This window comes from Ictalurus punctatus, chromosome 4 (genome assembly GCF_001660625.3).
Source record: "Ictalurus punctatus breed USDA103 chromosome 4, Coco_2.0, whole genome shotgun sequence".
NCBI classification, from domain to species: Eukaryota; Metazoa; Chordata; class Actinopteri; order Siluriformes; family Ictaluridae; genus Ictalurus; species Ictalurus punctatus.
In genome coordinates this window covers 8607157-8621443 of record NC_071284.1, presented here as the reverse complement: position 1 = coordinate 8621443, position 14287 = coordinate 8607157, and the positions used below count along the sequence as shown (strand labels likewise).

At 41.2% G+C, this 14287-nt stretch overlaps 1 protein-coding gene across 9 annotated transcripts in view; it reads left to right on the top strand.

The window, feature by feature from the left end:
• Positions 1–14287, top strand: part of tmtc2b (transmembrane O-mannosyltransferase targeting cadherins 2b) — a 108786-nt gene that overhangs the window by 43793 nt on the left and 50706 nt on the right. For all 9 annotated transcript variants that reach the window (XR_008393863.1, XR_008393864.1, XR_008393865.1 and 6 more), the window contains exon 2: positions 13362–13938. Coding sequence is in view for 4 of the 9 variants with exons in the window: in XM_017466493.3 (XP_017321982.1) it covers positions 13362–13938 (577 nt within the window). In the remaining 5 variants the exon portion in view is untranslated. The remainder of the gene's footprint in view (positions 1–13361; positions 13939–14287) is intronic.

The following is a 14287-nucleotide window of genomic DNA, read 5'->3' as shown; positions in this document are numbered from 1 at the left end:
AGGAATCTCCCCAATATTTGGAGGAGCTTGCAATGTTTCTAAAAAAAAACACAGATTTTCCGCAGATTTGGGCCAAGACGCGTCGTGCCACATCACAATTCAGTCAAAGCCACCTTTGATTCAAACATAAGTACAGCTAGAAGGTCTCAGTTAACAATTAACAGTCACTGCGAAAGACCGTGAAAAGCAATTCCTTGCAATTGTAATTTCACCAATTCAAATAGTTTTCTGCACAAAAAGCACAAAAAAAAACTCTGCAAATTGCATCGCAATTTTTGAAAAAAAAAAAAAAACTCAGCATAATTAAGCATTATTGCCCGCAATGATCACAAAAAATATCTGCGAAATCCTGTACGGACTGGAAAGCAAACCTGCGATTGTAAGCCCCTCCCCAAAACGAGCGCAGAATTAGTCCTGGATGTGCACTCGGTATTCAGTACTCGGTATTCACTAAGTATTCCGGGCCAAGTGTAAAAATGCCCAGAGAATATTTTTGTGGTTTCTAACTCATTATAAATGACTCTACCTGCAGTCCTCCAGTAGATAATGTAATGAGTATATTCACCTGGTTCCTCCCCATCTCCATGCCATGCCGGGTCAAATGTTGAGCCACTCCCGGGTCACCAAAGCAACATATGTAAATTCAATTAGGAACAGACACCTAACGGGAGGTGGATAATTTATGCGCTTGTAAGCAAGTCATTGTGTGATGGCAGCTCTGATGTGATTGCATCTAATGAGATCACACTGTGCGGCACTGTGAAGGATCCCCTGCGATGCTTTATAATTAATGTGGACGTTGAAGAGTGCTTTGGGCTCCAGCTCACTCATTAGCACAAAGGAAGAGTTGTATGGTAGCAACCTTAATTGAAGGAGAAATCATCTTTGCCAGGAACAACGTATGTGCTTTGAAATGTTTTTGCATGGAGGATGTACAGGTGGGGAGGAGTGAGTTCGTGTGAAGATTATGATGAATTTGGAATTGTGAAATAAACGCAGTACGTAGAGTGGGAGGAAGCCGTGTCGCAATTTCCCTGGAATGTTCAATCAGGCTTGGCCACTTGTGTTTTTCTTTCATCATTCTACCCTTTGCCCTTTCTACTCAGAACGCAATATACTTATCAGGAGATAAGCGTATGCCTTGGAGAGAATTGAAAGAATGCATTTCAGCTCTCGTCACACAGTCATTCAGGAGAAATCTCATTCCCTCTCATTGATTTACTAGCTTGACTGTTGTGGTGATGGATTTCACAGTGCTGTGTGAAAAGCCTGGCTAATCAGAATCCTGTCTAGAGCATCAGTTCTATGATGAGCAATGGTTGATGTGTCAAGATTTATCAGAACGCCATATTTCATTGGCTTTACCTCTGAAAACACAATGCAAGTAATCATATTCTGATCTACATTTCCACATTAGGGGTGGACAAATAATAAATTCATTAACTAGCCCACTTGGCAAGGGAATGCTCCAGTGTGCTTACCTAGTCCCATGTTTTGGTTACCCAGAAACCTAATAAAGTAAACTGAAAAGTGGTAGGTAATGTAACCTGATAGTTAAGTTCAATAATACAGAACAAGGACGGATGTAAAAATAACTGACTAATGAATTAAAAATTTCCAGGGAGGGAATGACAGTATGTAGTCTTAATTAGTGTTAGGATAGGATAAGATTTTCAGACGTATGTCTGTTAAGTAATGTTGCCGGAGGACATGTGTAGTAATTAGGATTGATTAGCGTGGGATAAATAATTTCTGCAGAAATTCCAGAGATGGGATTGTCTTATACATGTCGTACGCCTTATGAATGGTGAACTGGTTGTTTTGGTATTTCTGGTATTTGTTTTGGTAACTGTTTCTTTTACCTCTTGTGCCTGCACAAGTTGCGCTTGATCGTTAGTAGGTCATTTAACATAACATGTATGCAGTCTGCACCCGTGCTAGGAACTCAAATGCATTGCTTCTTTAAGAAGGCATTTTAGATTGATATTTTACTTGGTTTCTGTTTGGTTTCAGCAGGATACAGTAGAAAAGAGTGTTTCCTGGAGTGTCTCCATACTGAAAAAAAAAAGTGAGAAACCCATAGGACATAATACAAGCCTTAGCAACATGTCAATTCTGACAGGTTACATTCTACCTGGGGTTATTTGTAGAGTTTCTTTTATGCTAGATAAAAGGCTGTATAATACTTCCAGACATGTAAATGGTCCGTAAATCCCAGAGATAAACTGGTAATAATTACATTACCCCACCTCCTCATGTAAAATTAACGCAGCCCGAATAGGGCTTTAGTTTCTATAATCTCTTCATAGATGTAGCATATCCTATGCATGCCTTTGAATAAACAAAGTCTTTTGGTAAACTTTCCCACATTAGTTGTGTTTGGCTAGCATCTTAATTTTTGCTCTTTCTAACGATGGCCTCATTGCATCCTGGGTTGATGTCCATAGTCGATAGTGCAGCATTGAGTCACAGAATTGAGACGTGTCCTGCCACCAAGAAATATTCAAACGCACTGGGAATGCGTTGTTCGAACCTATGTCTAAAATGGAAAAAATTGTTTTGTGCAAGTTTATAAAGACAAGGAGGAAAGAAAAAGCTGGTATCTGCTGTGTCAGCAGTCTGAACCTGTTTGTCCGCCAGGCAAAAGGATGATAGCTCAGACACTTAATCGCAGTGATGTGCTCACCCTTGCATATTGTGATATTGTGCATGTGTGGGTTGTTCTAGCGCTGCATCATTATCATTAATATTTCAGTAAAGGTGCTTTGCTGTGGTCTATTGATCAATTGATATTTACTCTGCTAAATGCTGCACTCCTAACTGCAGTGAGTCTTGGCTAAAGTATGCCATACTGTAGTCTGGCTCAGCCTGTTTATGCCTCATAAATAATTCCTGTGTCTTGTGCAAACAGGCACTCTAACCCACAAGTGCAGAACATCCGCCACCTGGCTTAAGAGCTGGAGTTGGTACGCTTCAGTGGCGAGAATGAAGCCAACTAAAGCAGTCTAAAAAGACATTCATCAGATTCCAACTGGGTTTTTGTTTTCTGTGTATTAGAACAACAGTTTGTGAACACTGAGAGCCCTGTTGTGAGCTATGCTAACAGAAAACCTGGCAGATTGTTGAAATCAGTCTTGAAAGCCAAGACACCCAACTGTAAAGGCAATAACCAAGACCGTCACCCACACAGCAGCTTGAAAACAGAAAAGCCATTTTCTCTGAAAATGTCTCTTCAGTGTTTGTATAAAATGCCAAATCTCCCAAATTGTGCTGGAGCTCCAGTCTTGCATTCCCATCCCTGTGCCACATGTTCCCCTCAGCGAGATTGTTCAGGCCTATACTTATTCATACGCTATCTGCCTCCTCATTTCACCCTGGCCTGCTGGTGGCCCGTATGGGCCTCAAACACAAAACCGGACAGACTGACTACCCTTTCTGTCAGAGGACCTCAGTTGCAGGCAGGAACAAAGTCCAGCTGATTTATTGTCCCCTGGCCGGAGGGGCATGCCGCATGACAAAACACCCCCTGTTGTGCAGAGGCCAGAGCGTGGGATGTACTTTCAGACCGGGGTCAAACTGGGATAAAAAGGCTTCTGTTCCAAGCAAGAGGATTCACAGAGCATGAAACATTTGGCTTTTTAGGCTAATTGATAGGATGGCTCACATTCGCTTTCAGAAGCAGAGGATAAGCAGCAGTTGATGTGGCTCATTTGTGGAGTGCTTTTAAAGCTGGTAATAGGATTTTAGCAATGAAGGTTTCAATGCTTTCTGTGCTGGTATGGAAGGCTTTTTACGCATGCGATTATATATTTAGGTTTTAAAATAGAGTATTTAACAACAGTGGAAAACACTACAGTCCATAATCTCACACGGTTGCCTGATTGATTCTTTGAGTGCAAATCCTGCATGTCTCCCAACATCACCTTCGTTTTAAATATTTATTCATGAAAAATACAAAGCTCCAATTACTCTTCTGTTTCTAGACATATAATTTACCAAGACAGTTGTAATTCTGTGACTTGGCATTATTGGTTTACCTAATCTCAGTGTCAGAAACCCATGGAGACGCTGATCTGTATTGCACCTATTGGTTACAAACTTCACAGTCTTGATGAAATATAATTAGTTTCTGGAAAAACTGGCCTTGAAAACTTTGGGCAATGTGACATAAACTTTTCAGAGCATGATTTAGTCACTGGAATTTTTTAAATGCCATTTCCATAATGCCATTTGAATAGAGTTAGTGGAATAGAGTTAGTCCATGCATGTCTTTGGCCTGGGGGAGTATATATATATATATATATATATATATATATATATATATATATAAAATATACTCACATGCAAATACATTCTGATTCTGTAGTTTGTAGTCAATTTTCCTTGTGAGTTACAAAATGTGACAGGATCTAGAAACCAAAGCTTGCACATCTATTCTCTTTTGTTTCTTCTGGCTTGTTTATATTTCATTTCCTTGGGGTTTTTTTGTTTTGTTTTGTTTTTACTTTTAGCTTAGAGTCCTAAGCAAATAGCTTAGTGTTTTGGAAATTCTTCATGAATCTGCCTTATGAGGTGACATTGAAACAAGACATTAAAAATGACGTGACTTTATCCTTGTGTTTGGATTATAAGACCGCGCTCTGCCTTGTGCTGGTGATTTATGAGCTGCTGTAACGTGGGTGTATATCACTCAGCTCTGCTCATCTTGCTCAGGCTGGTTGTTTTATTGACTCTTACACCTGCTATTGGTGATAACTTACCTGCAGACATAATCCACCACCGGGGAATTGACATTCCATTCTTTTCAGTTTTTCTCCATCAAACTATTAAGAAGATAGCACAGATTTTTTGGATACAAAAGCGACCCCTTTTTCGTGATCTCATGTATTAGTCGTAATTCGAGGTGTTTTCTTGGCCTGGCTCTTGTTGGTTTGCATAGCGGTGGGAGAAACACGGCTATCAATCACAGCAGTGTGTTTTGTGTACTGAAATGTTAATGGTGCAACAGAGCAGTGTCTTGCAGCTACGTTGTTTTAGAATATAAATAACTCACATTAGTAGTCGAAGTCCAAGCTTGCTACCACTAAGCCAAGTTGTGTACCTGTCTCAGCTGGATTCTACCTTTACAACCTGAAAGTGAAATATGATCCCACTGCAAACCAAATGGAAAAACAATTACCTTACGGAAAATATTTGAAATTTCATATGCATGTGGTGATGGTTTGAGAGCGCGCGCCTATGTTGCAATGAGGGGAAATAGAGATGTCAATGAATTGAGTGCCAAGTAATAGTGTAGAGCAGTAGTGGTCTCAGTAAGCCTCTTTTTTCTTTATCTACTATGGCATGAAATAAAGTGGACCCTGTAAATTGCATGCTTCTTATAGCATGACAACAAAGCTATTACATTGAACAACTCCTCAGCTCACAGATCTTAGAACTTCCTTTTTCAGAACCTGCATCTTCCATTATTCAAAGACGGCTATTTTTGTTCATGAAGTAACACAAACTGGGGTAATGACCCAAAATCTTGGTACTTATCCCCAGAGGATGTGACATATTCTGATGAAATGAGGTGCTGATCTCAGCCTTGCTCTAATTTATTACGCAGTGATCATTTTTCTTTCTTTGTATCAGTGTAGCTTAACCAGGGACTGCACTTGCATCATTTTTCCCATTAAAAGAGGATGCTATTGTATATGAAAATCTGTTAGCAAGTGCTAAGTGAGGTGTGTGTGTGTGTGTGTGTGCTGAAGAAATCCCAAAGTGATGAAAAATCTCAAGGAAGAAAATGAAAGTAGAAATGAGCAACTCCAACATTTTGGAGTATTTATAGTTCTGTACAAGCCTTCACACTCGCCCTGCCCTTGTGTGTGTTTCCACAAGCTTGCTAATGTTGCTTTTATTGCATTGAGATGAAAACATCCACCCATGACAATGTTAATTTCATGGTAGCCGAGTTGGTTTGTACCGAATACAAAGCTTCTGACCCTCTTTTTGTGTGTGTTTTGGCTTGGCCTATGGTCTGGGTGAAGTTCCTCTCACTCGCACTATTTCCACGTCAATTACACCTACAGGCCAACATTTTTGACTAAATATCTGCCAAACCGATATGTGACACTTGTAGCTAAATCTAATGCTCTGGGGCCATTTGTAACTTTGAAAAAGAAGTTAATTTCCTTCCTTGTTGTCAGTTGCTGTAGCACCATCGTTCTAAGGTTGTTCATAAATTGGAGTTCGAGTCTGGAGTCTAAATCATTAGGACACCCCCCCCCCCCCCCCCCCATCTGAATTGATTTGTACTGTTGCTTTCTTTTGCCAAATTACCTGTCTAAAGTTATGTTTTTCATCTCCGCAATATGCTCGTGTATAAATTATTCATATATGCAAATTGGCTTTTTTTTTCTCTCCACCAAATTGAAAGAGCACATGATGAAGAATGACATCTTGCCTGATCTGCATATGGTAATGTCCTTATATCGAGCGAGCCGCCGGTTTCAGAGCCGCTCTCTAGTCATTTCTGGAATCCGTGGTTTCCTTGAAGAAGAAATAAAGTGCAAAAATGGACCCTCAATCAAGAGACGTCTTTACCCCTCTAGCCATTCATTCTTAAATGGAGATGGTATTTTGAAGTCTGAGAAGCACTTGCCCTTTGTCGAGTATGTTTGCCGTCTAAAGCTTGAACTGAGTGTGGAATGCATAAGGCCAACTCCTTTGTTATGAAGCCTTGTTGTCCAAGACCCAATAGAACTACTTCTGAATATAAACCATGAATAGAATTGGACAAATGGCCAGATGTTTTGATGCTCTAAACTTGTTCGTACTTATTATTCTGTAGCAGTTGATTGCATATAGTCCTGTAAATATAAAGAAGTTCTTTTTTTTTTCATGCCTAAAAAAACAGCAGTAATTATTCTTACGAGAATAAAGCAGCAGTCCTTGAGAGTTCTTCACGAGCACCACTGGGGACGAGAAAGTTTTCTATTATTGAGCCGCAGGCATTCTCATGGGAAGAAATTGTAGACAAAGGCTTGGGAAGCAAAGCTGAGTGGTTGCAGCAGAGGACCTCCCCATAGGCATTCGCAAAATATGAATGTGGCCCTTTCAGACACCGAAGCTGGGTGATGACCCATGCTTGGCAAAAAACACTGTCCCCTAACTGCCAATGCTGCCTTCCACTTCCCTAATGCTGCCGCAAAAAGCATTTCATTGTTTACTGATGAGAGATCATGTTTTACATCATTTTTTTTTTTTTTTTATAGTTTGTCAGATTCTATATTCTATAGATTCTATATATAAGTTTAATTCAAGTGTTTCATTCAAACATGATCTACGTTGCAGATATGTTTTGATTACTTTTTATGGTGTCTTTTGTTTTCAGCTCAAATCGCATGCCTTTGTTTTTCATGTAGCCAGGCAGTGGAAACGTCAGAATGCTATTTACACCGCTAAGGGTTTCTCAGTCAGCCGCAGAGTTTACTGAATTTCTCCTTTAGTCTGGGGAATGCAAGGTCCAGATTACAGCAGCTCCATTTGAACATCACTCCTCATTAGCACAGCTCCAACCCAGCATGGCAGACCACGCTACTCACGGCAGGGCGAACGTGATGGGCAAACGGGTTCTGACAGGAGCCGTTTCAGAATCCCCGGCCGAGGCGGTGTAGACTTTTTGGTGTTGGTGGTCACGTGATCCCACCATCCCCTCAAGAGGCCAGAGGTGTGCGGGCTAACAAAGAATGTTTTCCTGACTGCTAAAGGCATCACTAGAACTCTAGAATTCCCTCCTTTTATTTTTTTTGTTTTTTTTTTCTCTTCACCTCTTTATTACTACACAAATGTGATGCAGGAATTACTCAAGTAATAATAGTAATAATATTGCGCCAGGTTAAAGTTTCATGTTACTTTCACGGCTTGTTAGGAAAGACTTGGAGTATTATGAAAGGCGCCAGAAGACATTAGCTCTTGAATCGTCTCGACCTAATGCAACGGCACTTTAGTCCCTCAGTCTGTCGAGCTCTCACACCTCCTCATCTGTACACTGGGCTTGAAAAGATATGTGCTTGTCATCTCATAGATAGCTAATTAGCCGTGCCAAGCTATTACTCGGCACTCAAGTTCATCATATAGCTGCATTGCATTGTGGAACTTTGAGTCCAGCGTTTGCTTTGTCCACAACTTGTACACTGGATTTCTCATTAATATGTCTTTGAACATTGGTGGAAAATGGTGAGTGAGAGAGGAAGGTGATGCTCTTCTGTTTTTACGAGCGGACAGTGAAATCTGACGTTATCCCTTATGTGCGAGATTGTTTAAATTATTACTTCTATTAAATGGCCTTTCTCATCGTATTATTCTCATTACAGGTTACAAACATATCTCATGATATTTGAAGACATTTTACACAGAATGTATCAGGAGATTGTTTACAATTGTTTAATTATACTTTTATTTAATAATGCATTACAATTAACACTGAAAAGGAGGGAAATATTTACAAATCTGTAAAAAATTTAAGTAGCACTTTGCAATTTTAAACATTCAAATAAGTAGAAAGACATTAAATCAGGTGCTTCCATTCATGTCATGGACTGTTATTAAAAAAATAAATAAATAAATAAATAACTTTTTTTTTTATAATGAAATGATATTGTGTACTGTAACATAATTAGTACTACACTAATAAGTATTATATCGTCATATTGCCCAGTCCTAGTTCTCATCACTGCCTCACTTTAGGCATTTCTGCATATGACAAACTACAGATTCTTTTACCAAAGAGCTCCTCACTGAGACCCCTGACTGAGCTAATCATGGCAGAAGCTTCAGTTTTGGCCCCGGGTTGCTGAGTGGTGTTGGTTTTTCCAAGCCTGTCGTAGTGAAATAATCCTGCATACAGCTTGGGTCTCCTATTCTAGCTTTCTACCCAGCAGGATGAGGCGTTCATTTGACAAATGGTTTACAGCGTGTAAAATGGACCTGAATAAACAGAAAGAAAGGAGGAAAAAGATGCCTGCCAAAAGGAAGGGTGGAATTATTTTTACATTGTGCGGTTAATGTTAATGTGTTGATGACGGATCGTTCATTTTCACGGAGCTTTTGCTTGCTTAGCTAGCTTTCTGTATTGAGTTTTTGCAAACAGTGTAAAGCCTCCCTTTTGCCCTTGACTTGAGACTCTCTAATTGTAGAGCTGCGTTTGGCAGTGTGTCGAACAGTGTGCTGAAATCTCGTCGTCTCCATCTGTTCGGTAAGGTGGCAGGTGGATACGGTCACTACAGGCAGCAAAACAAGGCAGTATGCCAGATATAAGCATCTGATCAAAGTGGCAAAATACTGCATGGAAGGATGAAATGTTTGGCTTCATACAACGCTGGTCTGAAAATCTGATTGAGGAACTGACGAGTTCTGAAGAGTTTATACCATGTAAATGAATTCTTGTATCTTATTGATCAGAAAGGTGAGGATTAATTTTCCAGAATAGCAGATTGTACAGTAGTGCTGGCTCTAATTCAGATCACAATATTCTATTAATGCGCTTGTTTTAAATTCATTGTTATTTCTATAGCTTTCGGGTTTTTTTTTTTTTTTTTGGTCCTTCAAATAAAGAAGCTCGTAAAACAACGACTGTTCGTACTCAGACTGTATATACTATACATTTTATACAGGATCAGATTCTACTACAACAGCCGTATTTGTCCAATTATCTGTTTATCTCGACGTATCTGTTCTCCGTCGCAGCGTTTGTCTTTTTGACATGGGCGTCCCGGGTCTGCGTGCATCTGTTGTTTTTCTGTTGCAGTCTTAATTGCCTGCGGTAATTACGAGTGCCGTGGGGAGTGATTGTAGCGTGGCGTAGAAAAGCGTGTAGTCACATGCGCCTTGTTCCATCCATCGCAGATTTTAATTACAGGCCTGTATGTTTCCACACACATCACAAAGGAGACTAATGACGCTTGCCAATACTCCCCCTGTGTACACACACTCACCTTCTGTAAGGGCAGAATGTGTGTGTGTGACTCACAGTAAGACATCACGTTGTAGGGCAACCAAGACTGTGTCGTAGATGACTGATAAATAGGTTAGAGTGTGTGTGTGTTTTGTCAGGGCCAGAGTAGACAGCATGCACCTCAGGGGGTGGGTGTGGCCCCCGGGGCATCTATCCGGTGCTATCTCTTTCTGTTCTGCCCTGCGGTTTTCCTGTTTTATTGTGCCTTTCGGCAAACAAATTTGGATGTTGCCCAGGTTGCTCTACACGCTAAGCGAGAACAAACAAATCATTCTTTGTGTCTCTCTCCATCACTTACTCATCCTCTTTCCTTTTTTCTGTTTCCCTTTCCCCGCTGCCTACCACATGCCCACCAGTTTGATTGACTTGGCTTTACTCTTGGTCTCGCCATGCTTTGTTACGCCAGTATGGACCTCCCTCTTCTTTTTCGTTGTTTCGTTTCTCTATGTTTATAGGTGTGGTGCACGTCCTTGATCCCCGAATCCACAGGAGGAGGGTGAATCATTTTCTGCCTTTGTCTCCGTAGTCTGGTCACTACCTCACGTACACGCTCTCCTGGGCTGTCTTTGTCTCGCGAGCGTTAAGCTATTTAGTAAACACCACACAGTTCCCAGGCAGAATGTCATGAATTTTAACTAAAAAGTACTCGATATGAATACAGCCTTCTTGTTAATGGTGGATGCCTTTAGAATTGAATTAATTCGCCCGCTTCTGCTCCAAATGGACTCCTAATAATTATGAAATCGTTCAGGGATTTTATTGGTTTTATCTCCACGCTGTGGAGTATCATTTGGCTGAAAAGAACATCTCATCTCGTATAATCGATATGGCCTTGCATGATTCCATCGCTATCCATCATCCTGATCCAAGGACAGACTCTGGATTTAAGTGCAGCTCAAGCTTGAAGGTGAAAGTGTGAAAGCCGGGCACAGGTGCTGAAAGATAAATGACCTTCAGAAAGCTGGATAGCTCTGTCACCGTTCAGTTCACACACTTTCATCCTCTCATTACACACACACATGCAATCATGCTGCACTTCACACTCTCCTGGCAAGAATAGGAGGGTCAGTCCGCTTCTTTTAGACATCTTTCAAGGCTGGCTTGTCAGCACAGGAGGTGATGAATGTCGACGGCTGTCCACTCGGGGCCCTTCGGGCAGTCACTGAGCAAGCGCTGAGATATGTGAGAAGCTCTGTCCTTTTCTCCCTAAAGCAATGTCCGTGTGCAGAGAGTTTCAATTCAGTTCAATTTTCTTAGCAACCAGAGAGCTCTGCTATTCCAACCGTCACATAACACACATTGTAAAACTGCTGGGAAAATATAAACAAATTATCTTTTAACTTTACCTCTTAAAGTGGCTTCTTCTTATTATCATTCTTCTTATTATTATTATTATTAACTTATACATTTTAAAGCAATATATTGAGTAATTACTATGAATAATTCAATATCTACGATATGTCATTGGATTACTATAGAGTATTTATATATATATAGTGTATTATATATACAGTATAGGATTGGATTAAAACCCAAACTCATCTTGGTTGCGTTGTTATTATATATAAAGTCTGATTTTTCTTGAAAATGATCTCTGTAAGAGAAAGCCTTTGAATGAGACTTTAACGCTTCATCTGCTCGTCTCAGCGCTGGGTTTCAGTTGTGCCTCTCTGTAGTCACATTACATAAAATGAATAAAAGTTAATATCCAGTGAAGAACTTGAGCTCTTTAATAGAAAGTTGTGTTCCATATTTACAATTGTACATAATGGATGTGGATAATAAAAGTCAGAATATGTACATGGGGTATTTGGTTATAAACAGAAAGGTGAGCAAATTTAAATCTGCTTCAGTTGAAAAGGCAAAATGACCCCGAATGTGTCAATGAGTATCGATTTTATCAGTTATTGTCAATGGAGAGGTCTGATCCTTTTTGCGTGACTTTTACCACATATGTGCTTATACACTAAAACATTAACACCACCTGCCTAATATAGTGTAGGTCCCCTGTGTGCCACAAAACAGCTACCTGTCGATGCATAGACTCCACAAGACCTCTGAAGGTGTGCTGTCCTGTACGTCCTGTATGTTGCGATGTGGGGCCTCCATGGATCGGACTTGTTTGTCCAGCACATCCTACAGATGCGCGACCGGATCGAGATCTGAGGAATTTGGAGGCCAACTTAAGTCTGAACTCTGTCACGTTCCTCAAAGCCTTTCTGAGCAATTTTTGCAGTGTGGCAGGGTGCATTTCATTATCCTGCTGAAAGAGGCCACTGCTATTGGGTAATACCGTTACCATGAAGGGGTGTACTTGGTCTGCAACAGTGTTTAGGTAGTTTTAATGTTATGGCTGATCAGAGTATATGGCACTGTTAGAGAGAGATGATGTTTGTTTGGTCAGCGGGAATGTATAGATCAGATGCATCAAACTCAATTTCCGTCCAGGTTACATTACCATTTGTGTGAACCCTTGAAGGGCCATAATCTAAGGCTATTCATTTTTTTCTAATATATATTATCTATACTGTTGATTACCAGTAGATTATTAACTGTATACAGCCTAGGTGATGAAGTTTATTAAAATGATTTAAGATTATTTAAGAACTCACACCGTGTCTGCTAAGAGAGACATACCTGTCCTCAGACACTAATCTCTCTTGTCTTCATGCTCCAACGACTTTTCGCCTTTTTTTCCCCCCAACATGTTTGTACGTCTCTACAGTGGGTGGTGCATGGTTGACTTGCATCAAACACAGCAGAGAGGTCTTGATTTTGAACACTTAGCGTTTCAGCCCTGTAAGGTGTGAGCCAATGTGCTGTACAGTGGCAGTGGCATGCGTGGAACGTGGGTGGCCGCTATGCTACAAGTCTGCTGTGAATTCTAGATAGTGTAAAAATGTTGAGTAATAGCATACCACGGGCCATTTCAGTATAACTTTTTGCAAGTTTGTGCAGGCCGAACGCAGTATTTGGCCCACAAGCCTGGAGTTTGAGACGTTTACCACATGTATTGCGATTTGTGTAAAAAAAGAAAAAAAAAGAAGCGTTCATAATGGCAGCAATTTTTCACCTTGCACTTTGTTGGACACTAGTGGCCAAACTACATGGCTAGAATGTATTGAAAAAACACATGTCTTGGCCATGATACCCACAAATCAGGTGTCGCCTTGCTTACCGTGCAACATTTCTTTAAAAAAAAGATTCTCTTCTTCCAGTTGCTATGAAGCTTTCATTAAAAATGAATGACTTCTGTCCGCTTTGTTGTGCAGCACTGATGCTGTAGTGAGTGCAGGTAGAGTCCATGTAGAGTGCTTCACATAAAGGTTTCACAAATTTTCTTTCTCCTGTTATTTTCCAGCCGTGCTATCAAAACCAACCAGGACCTGCTTCCCGAGACGCCATGGACCAACGTGTTCTACAATGATTTCTGGGGTACACTGCTCACACACAGCGGCAGCCACAAGTCCTATCGGCCACTCTGTACACTCTCCTTTCGCATCAACTATGCCCTGAGTGGCCTGGAGCCATGGAGCTACCACTTGGCCAACGTGGCACTGCACTGCGCCGTAACGGCACTGTTCACGCACCTGGCGCGCCTGCTGCTGGGTACAGGCTGTTGGAGGCTGCTAGCGGGCCTGCTTTTCGCCTCGCATCCTGTTCACACCGAGGCTGTTGCGGGCATCGTGGGCCGGGCTGATGTGGGTGCTGCGCTGTTTTTCCTCCTGGCATTGCTCTGCTATGTGGGGCATTGTGACCAGCGGGCGGAGGGGGCACAGCGTCAGTGTTGGGCGTGGTTCGTGGGCAGCCTGGCCTGCTCAGCCTGCAGCGTGTTGTGGAAGGAGCAGGGTATCACCGTGCTCGCCGTGGCAGCTGTCTACGACGTGTTTGTCTTCCACCGGATGAAGCTGCAGCAACTCCCCGGAATCTTCTACAAGGTAAACAAGTTTGTGTTGTGTTTTTGTTGTGATTTTTGGCAAGTCAGCTCTCTGGGTTTTTTTTTTTTTTTTTCCTGACACATGCAAGTGATTTCCTCCACTTCTACCTCAATGAGTGCTCAGTGACCCACGGGTGGAAAGCCAATATCGTTGTGTGGAGCCAGTGGGCGTAAATTTGTGTGTGCGCGTATGTTGTTTGCTTTTCATTAGGAAATCGGTTTCTGTGTATATTCAGCTGGATGATCTGAAATGAACTGGAGTGGGGTTTTTATTCTACAGTGCTGCAAAAATATACAAGAGCAGAGGCAAACAAAAGAAACATTTGTGCGCGGTTTGTTTAAATGCAACG